Source organism: Acanthopagrus latus, chromosome 12 (assembly GCF_904848185.1).
Source record: "Acanthopagrus latus isolate v.2019 chromosome 12, fAcaLat1.1, whole genome shotgun sequence".
NCBI classification, from domain to species: domain Eukaryota; kingdom Metazoa; phylum Chordata; class Actinopteri; order Spariformes; family Sparidae; genus Acanthopagrus; species Acanthopagrus latus.
The window spans coordinates 13,593,649-13,607,767 of record NC_051050.1 but is presented as its reverse complement, the minus strand read 5'-3'; the positions used below and the strand labels follow the sequence as shown (position 1 = coordinate 13,607,767).

The window sequence follows — 14,119 nt, the reverse complement described above, 5'->3', positions numbered from 1 at the left end:
AATGGAGACGTGAGAAGAACCGCGCCGTGTGTGTCAGACAATCACGCCGACGATCCTCCGCAACTTTTCCCCCACGCTCTTTGTTTGTTGTTGTTTTTCTTTTTTTTCTTTTTTTTTTTTTCTTCACCTGCCTTCACACACCGACCCACGGTCCCGCTCGGCGGCTCATGAGCTCCGGTGGATATCTGATCAGAAGTCATGGAAGTCGCTCCTGCGTGTTTGTCCCTGCTGTGCGTCTGTCTGCTCGGCTCTCTGGCGGCTGATTGGGAGTTTGTGGACACTAATTTCACCTACCTCGATGATGTAATCGACTACAAGGATCCCTGTAAAGCTGGTACAGTGCATTTTTCCTCCCTGTCTCCTCTACCTATTTTATTGATCTTTTGGCTCTTCCCGTTGGTTTATATATAGGCTAATGGTGTTTTGGCCAGTGCCCACAGGCCCTGACCACTGTGAGCTAGTCTGAGAACTTAATGTAGCTGTGAGGATGTAAAGGCAGCTGATGTGGGTGAATGACAAGCTTGCATGCAAAACAAATGCAAAGGGGGGGGGAAATCTCCATGTTTTCATCTAATTGATAAATAAAGCAAAAAATAACTTGGAAAAAAAATAAATAAAGTAAATGTAAACACCTCATTTAAATCTGCTTGCTAATGTACTGAGCAAGCCAAAAGGTAGGCCTGTTGAGATGTTTTACCACACTGTAAAAAACACTCTAGTGCAGGTCCTGTATTAATAGGTTTACTAACAAAAAGTAACACATCATATTTTAAAGCACATCATGTTTATTGTGTGTAAAATCTGATCTTCAAAGTTAACTAAAAATGTAAAGAAACACAAAGGAAATACCTCAGCAAAGTACAAGTGGTCTCTAGTTTCTTCACAGATATTTGTTCTCTTTCATCATCCTTTTGTAGAAAAAGCACGTTACGCCTGGTGTTCTCCAAATCAGATCAAATCAGTTTCATTTGTACAGCCCAAAATCACAATCGCATCGCCTCAATGGGCTTTACGGTCTGTACGGTGAACAACGTCCCCTGTCCTCAGATCTGAGTGAGGAGTGACTGTAGTTAACAAAGAACAAACTAAGGAAGATTGTCAATGTGTTTAGCAGCAACACCGTAACTGGCTGCTTTGTGAAACCTGAGTGGCAGAAAAAGGACAGAAAGTCCTCTGTAAGGCATCACAGCCATGGTGAGTATGAGTTGTTGCCATCAGGACGGAGGTACAGGAGTTACACATTTAGTTTTGTTGGTGATCATGTGAATCACTTTGTTGTTTGACTGAACATTGTTGTAATGATGGCTGATTTTGTTTTGTACAAAAGTAACTTCAAAAAGGGTAGTAAACGAAGCTATTTAACTTCATGTATAAGAAATATAATGTGCTCTTTTCTTTCCATGTGAGGAATCTTGGTTTGCGAGCACAGTGAAACGAGCATACTATAGTGATGGTTGGGACAAATCCCCCTTTTTTTTTCAACAGTTCGCATGTAATGTTCCCGTTGTGGACATGACTACATTAGAAAAATAGCAAATTACAAGTAAAAGTGCTTCATTTATCATTTTATTTGAGCAGAAGTACAGAGAGAATAGCAACAATGCTGATGAGTAGAACAATGCATGGCCTCATTCATTAAGTTATGTCATTAGATCATCATTCATAATGAATATTCAAGGTGCATTCTGTCTCTGTAAGGATTTAGCTGAGGTGGCGATCATTTCACCTATCAGTAAGTTTCATCTACAGCAATGCATCATGTTTCATGAGCTGGTTTTCTGCAGGATTTATCACACGGTCACCACAGAAACTGTTTTTAAGCGGCTGAAGATTTCAAGAAAAATTAGGGCAACCATCAGAAACCATAAGACAACAAACAGGATCATCTGTGAGAGATACTGGACTGAAGTTGGGTTGTTGGCTTCAGCAGACTGAGTGGGAAAAACCCTTGACTGCTTCCTAGAAACACCAATTCTATATCATGAGCTGTGTCTGCATGAATGATACCCAGTGGGACGACACTGAGTGGTGACCCTAATCCAGGCTTCACAACATCCTCTCTGAAAGTCGTATTTGACATCACACATCACTTTTCCTCCATGTTTCCCTTCCCATTGCAATTAACACTTTATTACGAGCGTACCTCCCGTATAAATCAGCTAGCCAAGCAGAACAGCTCACTACAGTCTTCCCCATTAAATAGCTCATTTAGCCGTGTGATGTAACAACCTTTGAAAGTCCAAATGAAAAGACATAGTGGGCCCTGAGTCGGCCTTTGAAGTGAATTCACTCATGCAAAGGGTGACTGTAAATGACTGTCACCCCTGCGGCGTGCACCCCATGCCCCGAAGCCAGAGGGATTTCACCGGCGTCCAGCGGAGGACGGCGCTGGCACGGCCTCAATGACCTCAAATGTCTCCAGGCAACTGCCCCGGCGAAGAGGAACGGCGTGTTTTGGAAGTTTCAGAAGTCACAAGTTAGAAAGGGACCCCAACCAGCTGGAGGCCCCCTATGAACCAAAGTAATTACTCTGCATTTTAGATGACGGGAAAAAAAAGAAAGGTTTTTCCTTACCAACTGATAAGGCTCATTAAAATGTCATCAGTTATATCACCCAGATAATCACTCCATCCCTAGTGCTTTAGTGCTGATTTTGTTCTACGCTGTGGTGCTAATGATACCGACGAAGATCCTGAAAGGTTAAAAAAAAATCTGCATCTGAGGTGATGGGGATTGTTTGCGTTCAGTCAGTTTGTGTGTCAAAGAGCAAAACCCTCTCTACATGACCATCCACGCTCCTGTTTCATGGTGCTTTAGGAAAGCCTGTTGTTCAACATGATCAAGAACAACGTCAGAGGTCATGTGAAACTTTGCTGCTATGCGCACACAACGCAAACGTACAGTAGTCCTGGAGAGCTCAGTGCATTCACACAATCTAGATGGATCATGAAGACCACTATACTGAAATAGATGTGTTTGTGAATTTGGTATAGTCCTAAATGTGCAGAGAACATAAAATCCTGTCTAATAATGGTTTGGTATAATAAAATTAAAGAAGCTGTTGTTGCAGAGTCCAGTGCAGTGAGATCACGACACAGTAACGTATTCAGTTCACATCTTTATTCTTTAAAGTGACGCGGCAGCCTGACAGCTCTCCAATATGTTTCAGTGTGTGTGCAGTGCGGACTGTCTTCAGGAGGTGTGTTTGCTAATCAAACAGACACATGGAGGCCTCTCTTCAGGACGGAGATATGCACCTACAGTACAGTAAAGCAGGCAGCTGGTTTTAGCTTGGCTCGCTGAGCAAGAGGAATAAAAGCAAATGAAGCAGCTTCATACATAGTTTACAAAATCTGCCTTCTAGCACCTCTAAAGTTCATTAATTCAGAAACAGATATGAGAGTGGTCATCCTCTTATCTGTCAGAAGAAAGATCCTTTTTTACTTTTTTACTTTAAGGTCGCTCATACTAGCAGTGTTTCATTCAAATATAAACGTGTCGCATGTAGACTCATTATAGATTTTGTTTGGTTTATTGTTTTAACACAGTTTCAGCTTTATATGTGTTTTATTGATCATTGTGTTCATCTGCTTTCCCCAGCTGCCTTCTTGGGAGACATCGCCCTCGATGAAGACGACCTCCGCATGTTCAAAAACGTCCACAGCGGCGACGGTGCGCGGCACCCTGGCAACCACACAGACTCAGGTAGCAAAGCAGGCATTGATGTATGGCTGACTCTCTGTGAGTTCAGATGGATAAATCAGCGATTTCTACACACTTATCACAGTTAATGGCTCCTCTTCCAACGAGAGTGTCAGGAGGACGAGAGCAGCGGACAGACAGACGCTCCGTCGCTGGAGGAGAGCCGCCACCTCCAGACCCGAGCGAGTGTGGCCGGACGGCATCATCCCGTACGTGATCAGTGGGAATTTCACTGGTGAGTTCTGAATGAAAACAATGAGTCTTTCATCTGTTCCTACAGCGTGCTTCATACTGCCACAATGAGCTCCTTGCCATGTGTGGTTTACTTTAATTCCTTTCAGGCAGCCAGCGAGCCATTTTCCGTCAGGCGATGCGTCACTGGGAGAAACACACTTGTGTAACGTTCACAGAGAGGACGACTGAAGAAAGCTACATTGTTTTCACATACCGACCCTGTGGGTGAGTTGGGTGCACACTAACTACTTTTAGATACCATTATTTATCGATTGACTGACAGATTTGCACATAGATAATGCCTCATAATGCCTACTCCTGCAGTAGTATTTTTTAAATTTCTACTATTTAAGGGAGTCCATTGACTTCCATTCATTTTCATATGATGTGAAAGTCAATTAATGGACTCTGCATATAAGCTTGCTTGATGATGAAGCCACAGAGCTTCACAGAGCATTTTATCTCCTTTCAGTTCATTGTTTTGGTTCACTCAGTGTACTCTTCATCGTTATTTTAAGCCACAGCTGGCAACTGTTTTTTTTTAAAGTGCTCTAAAAACCCAATATATGCTTTGCAACGAGCTGGTGAACATAGTGGAATCATTAGCAGCTAAAGAGTCAGATGTTTTCCTCAGAGGTTGGTGGAGACATGGTAGGGAATATTGGACCCACATTCATCGGGTTGCCAGAAACACGAATCTCAATGAATGCTGATTGTCACAGTTACACAAAATGCAGACACGTTGAGGCAGGCAGGTTGAAAACAAAGAGCAAGCTTTAATGAGATGATGTCCAATGTGAATTTCCAAAGTCCAAAAACCAAAAAAGGAAGTAACAAAAGATGGGCAATGGAAAGTCCAAGGAAAAAAAAAAAAAATCAAGAGAAATACAAAACAGAGGACAAACCAGAAAACCAAAAGGTAACTAATCAGGAACGCAGTGAGCACACAAGGACAAAGCAACAGGCACAGCAGACACAGGATGAAAAACAGACAAACCAACAGACAGTGAGGAAACAACATAGTCTTAAAATATCCAACTAAATTAATCAGTGGGTGAGGCGCAAGTGTGGAGACACTGACGATGCTGATGTGAGACAGGTGTGGCACAAAATCGGACCGGGGAGGAACTCAGGAGGGAAACAGAACACTGGGAACCCAGGTGAGCAGGAAGGAGCCAAAAAAACAAAACAATGATGTCGCTCATGTCTATCTGATGTTTAAATAATCAGCTGTTTTCTCACATTAGTGCATATTTTATATTTAATGTGACAGATTACAGAACTCACGCAAAATCCAAAAGTCGGATTATTGACTGTCACCTCATACAGACATAAATGGAAGCCCATTACGGTGGCCCTCAAGAGAATGGTGCACTTCAATGTAACAAAACAGAAAAATAAACCAAATACAAAAATGCAGCTGGTAGCACAGACAACAATGGAAAGTGTTGCCAGAGGACCTTAAAAAAGTGATGAATGTGGGTCGGACATACTTGTTGTTGCCACGAGTTGTTTTTTTTTTTGACTTACTAAAGTTATCAAAGTGGGGTTCGATGTATCATCAGTTTATGTTTATGATGAGGATTTTTTTCCCTTTCTTTGTGTTTGGGGTCAAACGTCAGTGTATTCCAGATGTTAACCCGTGTATATAAATTGAGTCCTGAACGGAGGAGGCTGAGTTTCTTGCAAGACTTTCACTAATGCAACATAGAAATCTTTATAAATGAATTGGACTTTTTTCCTCATTATCCACAGCTCCAGAACCCAATTTTGATTTTCCTCCACATTTTCCACACCCTTGCACATGCGCTGAAAGTGATGGCAGCACACACCTTGTAGGAAAAAAAGTGGTATTAAATCTTCATGAAATCTAGGAAAATGGCATCCAGTAAACTAAAACTGTCAAACCTGCACTCTAAAAAGGTCAACGAAACGGAAAAAGTTGAGATAAATTACAGACACTGGCATGCTCCTTCAATGTTCAAAAGCAGACTGAGTGTTTGTTCTGCAGGCGCTCCAGGATCTAACCAGTTCCCCCCCCCCACCCGTAGGTGTTGCTCCTATGTGGGGAGGAGAGGCAGTGGCCCTCAGGCCATCTCCATAGGAAAGAACTGCGATAAGTTTGGCATCGTGGTCCATGAGCTGGGCCACGTGATCGGCTTCTGGCATGAACACACGCGCCCAGACCGCGATGAGCATGTAAGCATCATCAGAGACAACATCCAACCAGGTACTGTTAACTTCAGCTGTTCTGACATGAATAAGTGTAGAAGAAAAAAAGAAAAGAAAAGAAAAGAAAAGAAACAGCATGTGTGTGTGCTCCAGATGTTTCTCCCTGCGTTTAGACCATCTGTATCTGACTAGGACAGGAGTATAACTTCCTGAAGATGGAGCCAGGCGAGGTCGACTCGCTCGGGGAGGTGTACGACTTTGGCAGCATCATGCATTACGCCAGGAACACGTTCTCCAGGTTGGCGTCTGATGAATCTTTTTGCTTCTTGCTTTTCTTTCCTAGAGTTAGTTTTGCGTTAAACGGTTTGCAAGGATTTCATCCCTTCAGTGTTCCTGAGCACACTCGCTTTTTTTTCAGCTCTAGACTGGTTCACATTAGCAGGCCATTACACAGCTCCACTGGGACGGTTACTGGTTCAATGCCCTGCGAAAGAGCTGACTTGTTGAGCATTTGGTTATTCACTCTGTCCACCCTGCCTGTATATTTAATTTGGCAACATTCATTGCACCAGCCGGATTTTCTAACCAAGCCATCATCACCACCTCCTCACTTCTGACCTCAATCGGTGACTAAACTCAACTAAACTTCAAATGTCTGAAATTTGGGGTTTTAAATGACCAAATGTTGAGCTGTTGAGGGATTCTGGCTTGATCAAAACCTCTCTCACAGCCGCTAATATCATGCTACATTACCAGCCGACCTGCTGTTTGTCCCCTCATTCAGCTCTGCTAAACAAGCTCCACAGGAAACCTCGGGGGATTTGATCCCGTATTGTGACAGAAATGGTTTCACACCGGTCTCCTTTTCATTTCTGTCTCGTGCATGTTGTTGCCCCGTTGCTTTTCTGTGTGCTCTAGTTTTTTACCTCCATCGCCGCTTTGCTGGTCTGGGTCATGGAGGCAAGCCAAGCTAAATAAAGGCCTGGCAGTTCAGGCTTTGTTGAACAATTTGGGCTGGAGTGGCCTTTTTCTCTGGCATTCAGGAGCGGGCTCCACTGAGCCGGCTGGCACCGTCGAAAGGCCCCATTCAGAGCACTCTGTTTGCACATGCCTGTCATTCATGGGCGCATCACCATGGGAACTGTGCGAGAGTGAGCTCCAAACCCAGTGAGAGATTATCAGAATCAATAAAGTATCAAGTTGTTGGTCAGGAGTCGGATCTGTTGAGAAAAAAAGTCCTACAATCTAATCTCCCTGTGATAAATGTCATTTTCCTGCGCGTCAGTCAGGAGGTTAGATATTTCCTTATTTATCAGGCTTCTTGTGCTGTAATTCACTTTTCAATCATTAGATGCTTCGAGATGCTTTGAGAATAAACGGCTCATGTTGTGTTCCGTCTGAAACAGAGGCGTCTTCTTAGACACCATCTTGCCCCGTTATGATGTCAACGGAGTCAGGCCGCCTATCGGACAGAGGACCAGGCTCAGCAAGGGGGACATCGCACAAGCCCGCAAACTCTACAAGTGTGCAAGTAAGACGCATTGTACTAAAATATGTAGAGAACATAAGTGTGTGTGCTAGCGAAAGCTAAAGGAAACAAAAAGATAGAAGAGAGTTTAGAATGTCCTCTGTTCTTCGTAATGTTGTCCCTCTGGTCTGTTGTAGTGTAACGTGTTGTCGTGGTGTGTGGTTGTTACAGGATGTGGGGACAGTCTGCAGGAGAGCGCTGGAAACTTCTCCTCACCCGGTTTTCCCAACGGCTACTCAGCGTACGCTCACTGTGTCTGGAAGATTTCTGTCACCCCCGGAGAGAAGGCGAGTGATGACTAAACGAGTGAAGGCATCAGTTCAGTCCGACAGTTTAGCTGAAGTGATCAAAGTCACTGACTTATTGAATGTCAGTGTTTACTACAACCATAGTTTATGATCACTGAAGTGTCCCAATCCAAACAAGCAATCAGTGTGGTCCACAGTCTTTGACTGCAACACGTTCTGCATTCAGTTACGGCAAACACGTCAGCAGTGATCTGAATTCTAAAAAGATACACCATAAATCCCAATGAGATGAAGATTTTATTCACGTCAAGTAAATCTGCAGGTGAATGAATCCGTTTTATACCACACCTATGCTGTTATTTTAAAACAGTTAAATCAAAGTAGAGCAAGAACAAAGAATTCAATTAATCTGATATGTTGCAACTATCACATGGATCTCAAACTTTTTAAGTCACCAAATGAGTGATTTAAAGTCAAAACTGTCTGATCCAACCTTTTTTTAGTCCTCCATGACAATAATGATAATCTATCTTAATCTGTTCTCATAAATAACTGTTAATTGCAGCCAACTAAAAATTATTTTTCTTCCCTCGTCAGTAAAAGTGTTTTCATTTGGGTTCAGTATCAAATTGTAAAATGTCACACAACACTGTGTTGGTGTCACATTTTCAATCTCCTGTTAAAAGTCTAAGACTCATTAATCTAGATGTTTTAAATCTGAATCTAACTTTTTTTTCTCATAACGATCTGCCCTCCATCTTTGTCTTCTGCCTCTTAGATTGTTCTGAACTTTACCTCGATGGACCTCTTCAGGAGTCACCTGTGCTGGTACGACCACGTGGAGGTCCGAGACGGGTTCTGGAGGAAAGCTCCTCTGAAAGGTCTTCAGCTGTGATTCACCGCACACCTCCTCTCTCTCCTCTTGAGTACCATCCAGAAACCTGTCATACCCACTGTGTTATGTTCTCAGCGCTGGGCGTTGCGGAGTTGTTACTGACAGATAGTTATTTCTATTTTTTTCACGCGCTTTGGCAGGCCGCTTCTGCGGAGACACGCTTCCAGATCCAATGATCTCAACTGACAGCCAGCTGTGGATTGAGTTCAGAAGCAGCAGCAGCTGGGTGGGCAAAGGCTTTTCCGCAGTCTACGAAGGTACAATACTGACGATGTGTGGGTTTTAATATGCGTTTCTTTTCACTGCGTTGTGTAGAAAACTGAGAGCAGAATCTCTTTTCTCACCTCCTGTGCAGCCATCTGTGGAGGAGAGGTGAAGCGAGACAGCGGACAGATCCAGTCACCCAATTACCCCGATGACTACCAGTCCAACAAAGTGTGTGTGTGGAAAATCACAGTCGCAGAGGGTTTTAACGTTGGCCTCTCCTTCCAGTCATTTGAGGTAAAACCACTTTTATTGCTATTGGTTGCATACTAAGAAAAACAAGAAAATATCTCCAGGAAAAAAACCTCCATATTCCCTTCGGCGAACCTTTAGTTTTATTTTATGCAGACCACGAAAAGCATCTCTTGGCAAACTCGCCTGTCCTTGCTCCTGCTGCAGATTGAGAGACATGACAGCTGTGCCTACGACTACGTGGAGGTGAGGGACGGCGTTTCGGAGAGCAGCCCGCTGCTCGGCCGGTTCTGCGGCTATGACAAACCAGACGACATCAAAAGCAGCTCCAACCGGCTCTGGCTCAAGTTTGTGTCCGATGGATCGGTTAACAAAGCCGGGTTCGCAGCCAACTTCTTTAAAGGTCAGAGAGCCCATTCAGGTACAGACTGCCTTGCCATCAAAAGAGCATTTAGTTTGGAACTAATCCTGCCCATTTTTACACTTGGCAGAGATGGACGAGTGCTCCCGACCCGACAACGGTCAGTGCGAGCAGCGCTGCATGAACACGCTGGGCAGCTACAGATGTGCCTGTGATCCTGGATATGAGCTGGCAGCCGACAGGCGCAGCTGTGAGAGTGAGTGTAGAGCACTGACACACACACACACACACACACACACACACACACACACACACACACACACACACACAAACAATACTGACCCTAATGATGCAGGAAAGCTAGTGAAGCTGATTATGCTGCATCAGAAGATCAATACCACTCTCTCATGTATTTCCATTAACAAGTCTACGGGCTGCAACCAGTTAGCGTAGCTTAGCTTAAAGACTAGAACCAGAGGGAAACAGCTAGCATGGCTATGTCCTGGTGTAATAAAATCCACCTATCAGGACTTGTCTCCAGTTTTTGTGTACTACATTTAATACGAGTTGGCCTGGTGGTTTTCTCTTCATCCACAAGATGGCAGCGCATCCTTGCTGCAGCTTATTTTTGAGCCTTGACAGTCCACAACAAAACTGATTGACTAACTTACTTGTATTTAACTTGATGGAACTTTCTTCTTCTGCTCTGCTTTACTTTTTACTCCACTACATTGGTCATAGCATTATATGAAGATACTAAATGTACTCGGAAATCGCTCCATTTCTTTGTCATCAGCAGCCTGTGCATTAAGAGGCCGTCGTCACCTGCAGTTAAAGAATTAAAGAACAGGATAAGAGGCGCACAAATCCCTACAAATGGAATATGTAATTTATGTTATGCAAGTGTTTTCTCTCACACTTCCACCACTAACATCAGTGCTCTCTCCCACCAGCAGCTGCCTGCGGCGGGTTCATCACCAAGCTGAACGGCTCCCTCACCACCCCCGGCTGGCCCAAAGAATACCCTCCCAACAAGAACTGCGTGTGGCAGCTGGTGGCGCCCATCCAGTACCGCATCACTCTGGTGTTCGACGTGTTCGAGACCGAAGGAAACGATGTGAGTTGGCGAAGGTGGTGTTTTGTCTGTCCGTAGGTAACACAGCATCCTCTTTCGCCGTCGTCTTTGTAGTGAGTAAAATTGTCCAGTGTTTACCATCAGGTGTGTAAATATGATTATGTGGAGGTGCGCAGCGGGTTGAGCTCGGACTCAAAGCTTCACGGGAAGTTCTGTGGCGCCGAGAAGCCCGAGGTCATCACCTCCCAGCACAACAACATGAGGATCGAGTTCAAGTCCGACAACACCGTCGCCAAGAGGGGCTTCAAGGCTCACTTCTTCTCTGGTAAGTCAGGAAGGATGATCAATCAAACTATAGATGTATGGAGAGTTTGTAATAGCATGCAGGCTTAAATAGATTCAACGTGTGGAACAACAATGTTTACAGCCCATCCAAAAATGAACACATGAACATTCATGTCTTTTTCTACCATTCAAAGCTGAAAAATGGATCTACATGGGGGGGAAATCACGTGTGTGAAAATGTGGAATTTACAGGTGGAAATTCTAAATCACATGTGACAAAACAAATCAAGTCACATATTAATCTATCAAATTCACATGAGAAGAAGCCAAAAAATATCCTTAGCACCTGCACTCACACACACTTTTGGGCCTAAAAAGGTTAACTCAGTAAGTTTCGTTTGTTTTCTGCTGCGTACTGTGAAATGTTTTTTTAATTAAAGTTGTTCCAACATCGCCACAGACATAGACGAGTGCTCCAAAGAAAACGGAGGCTGCCAGCACGAGTGTGTGAACACCTTCGGAAGCTACAGCTGTCAGTGCCGCAGCGGCTTCATGCTGCACGATAACAAGCACGACTGCAAGGAAGGTACGGTCTGCTCTCTACCGGATTTAAAGAGTCAGTCCACCCAAATTACAAGAAAAAAGTCTCCAGTTCTTTAGTAGTTGATCACTCGCTGGGGGTCATTTTGGGCTGGGCATGAAGCCACGGAGGGGACGGGAATCCTTAGTGTTGATGTTTTTTAGTCAGATGTTCAGATATCTCCAGTGTGCTGATAAAATGGAACGACTTAGTTTTGCTTTCATTCTGTTCGCTCTTGATGGATGCCTATTTAAAGGAAATTTCCCCAGAGGGCATTTGCGTTGTGAAGTGGAGGAAATGATGTGACCCCTCAGTGACGCAGCCGTCATTAATCTGCTCTGCTGTTGTGTTTTTCAGCGGGCTGTGATCACGTTGTCAACAGCGTCTCAGGGAAAATAAGCAGCCCCAACTGGCCCGATAGATACCCCAGCAAGAAGGCCTGCACCTGGATTCTGACCACAACACCAGGCCATCGCATCAAACTTGTATGTCATTTCTTTTTTTTTTTTAAACATTATTTCATGATATAACAGTCAGGAGTTCTTTCAAATTGCTCTCAGGTTTTCAACGAGATCGACATGGAGGCTCATCTGGAGTGTGCTTACGACCATCTGGAGATCTACGACGGGCGAGACGTGCGCGTCCCAACTCTCGGACGCTTCTGTGGCACCAAAAAACCCTCCCCGGTCGTGTCCAGCGGCAACAAGATGTTCCTGCGTTTTTTCTCAGACAACTCAGTGCAGAAGAGAGGCTTCGAGGCCACTTATGGAGCAGGTGGGCAACAGTAAAGTCGCTTTTTTTAAACCCGTGGAAAATGAGTAAAATGAGAATAGAACACCCAAAAATGTGTCATTTCGACCGTGGGTTTGTTTTCTGCCGTGTTTAGAAGGCTGCATTCTTTCCGCACTTTTTACGAGTTCCTCTTTTTTGACCCCTCTAATTTTGTGGCCGCCGATTCCCAGAATGTGGAGGGAGCCTGAAAGCCGAGGTCAAGACAAAAGATCTCTACTCTCATGCCCAGTTCGGAGATAACAACTACCCCGGTGGCTCCGACTGTCTGTGGGTGGTCTCCGCCGAGAAGGGTTACGGAGTGGAGATCATCTTCCAAGTGTTTGAGATCGAGGAGGAGGCAGACTGCGGGTACGATTACGTGGAGCTGTACGACGGCGCTGACATCAAGTCTCCGAGGCTGGGACGATATTGCGGATCAGGGGTAAGGCTAAAAATATCGTCCTTGTGATGGTAAACTAAATGAATCTTCGTAAAACTTCTTCTCTCTCTCTCTATCTCAGGCCCCAGAGGAGGTCTACTCTGCTGGAGACGCCATACTTTTAAAGTTTCACTCGGATGACAGCATCAATAAAAAGGGCTTTCATGTACGCTACACGAGCACAAAGTTCCAGGACACGTTACACGCAAGCAAGTGACTCTCTCTCGACAAACCAACCCCCAAAAACCCCAAATGGAGACTTCACCCCTAACATTTGGTGGGACACACCCGTCTCCAGACGAGGAGTGAATGCATGGACTTGACACCACAAACACCAGCCCACATACTTTACATCTGTTAGCGAGGGCGAAGCCACGCTTTGCTCTTCCTCATCATATACCGTAGCTGTGTAGGATGATAAAAACAAGGACTAGTTTTGCAGTGATTGTTTCGAGTAAATTCGGTCACGCCGCTCGTAATGAGCCGATTACGTCGTAGCACTGTGTTGAGATATAAAGTGTATATATTGTGCTATAGTTTGACTTGTTTATTTTTTAATCATGATATCAGCTATGGCACGTTCTACAGTCTGAGGCTGAAGTTTGATCGCTTTGAATGAATGCGATGCACTTTGTTGTGTCACATCTCTGGAGAAATGCACAAAATGAGTGAGAAGGACGAAAAAAACAAACGCGCTGAAAGCTCAATTGTTCCGACCAGATCTCTCATTTACATTTTTTATTCAGCCACTTTCTTTGATCTATTTTAAGTTTTGAGTTTCCTTACATTAACAGACAATCACACTGTATTTGAGTTCCCTTGTGACAGTTTTGACCTCTGACTGGTGTTTCTGCGTGCTCTCTATGAACACACACAAGGACAGCATGATAGTGGATATAATTAAAGGGATAGTTCACCCCAAAACATCTGTCGTGCTATTCATCCCATTTAGACTGTTTGGTGCGAGTTGCCGAGTTTTATACAGATATCAGCCTTCTCTTGATTATAATTGAACTTGATTAACACTTGGCTTGGGGTGGAGCATTTCTTTCTGCCACACTACACTCGCCAACCTTATTACCATGCAGAAGGAACCGCGCACATACTAATGGACCTTCGACGGCAGTGGCTAGACCAGCTACAACTCAGCTGAAGAGGACACCATTAACGTTTACATCCCGCGCTGTCACGAGCACGCACTTCCCGTCTTGGCAGGCATTCTTGGCACAGTCTGAGGGCCGGACAGAGGGGAAAACAACATCAGCTGCCTACAACATTAGCTTTGCTTTTCCTATAAATTGCATGTTAATACTGAAATATATATACCTGGAAACTAAAAAATAAGTAAGGCTCAGTTAAGCATTTGTGTCATT

The 14,119-nt window shown here is 44.2% G+C and overlaps 1 protein-coding gene across 3 annotated transcripts; it reads left to right on the top strand.

The window, feature by feature from the left end:
• Positions 1 to 59: 59 nt before the first annotated feature.
• LOC119029853 (bone morphogenetic protein 1-like) lies at positions 60 to 14,100 on the top strand. 3 transcript variants are annotated; one of them, XM_037117012.1, is made up of 20 exons: positions 60 to 334; positions 3,601 to 3,705; positions 3,788 to 3,937; positions 4,044 to 4,161; positions 5,988 to 6,135; positions 6,306 to 6,406; positions 7,515 to 7,639; positions 7,808 to 7,923; positions 8,663 to 8,765; positions 8,920 to 9,036; positions 9,135 to 9,280; positions 9,443 to 9,638; positions 9,727 to 9,852; positions 10,550 to 10,713; positions 10,816 to 10,996; positions 11,417 to 11,542; positions 11,894 to 12,021; positions 12,097 to 12,310; positions 12,499 to 12,749; positions 12,829 to 14,100. In XM_037117012.1, the coding sequence occupies exons 1-20, from the start codon at positions 199 to 201 to the stop codon at positions 12,961 to 12,963; spliced, it is 2,886 nt and encodes a 961-aa protein (XP_036972907.1). In that variant the 5' UTR covers positions 60 to 198; the 3' UTR covers positions 12,964 to 14,100. The 3 variants fall into 3 exon arrangements, with proteins under 3 accessions (XP_036972907.1, XP_036972906.1, XP_036972905.1); XM_037117011.1 differs by having other exon boundaries at positions 5,988 to 6,166; positions 6,301 to 6,406; positions 10,553 to 10,713; XM_037117010.1 differs by having other exon boundaries at positions 5,988 to 6,166; positions 6,301 to 6,406.
• The last annotated feature ends 19 nt before the right edge of the window (positions 14,101 to 14,119 follow it).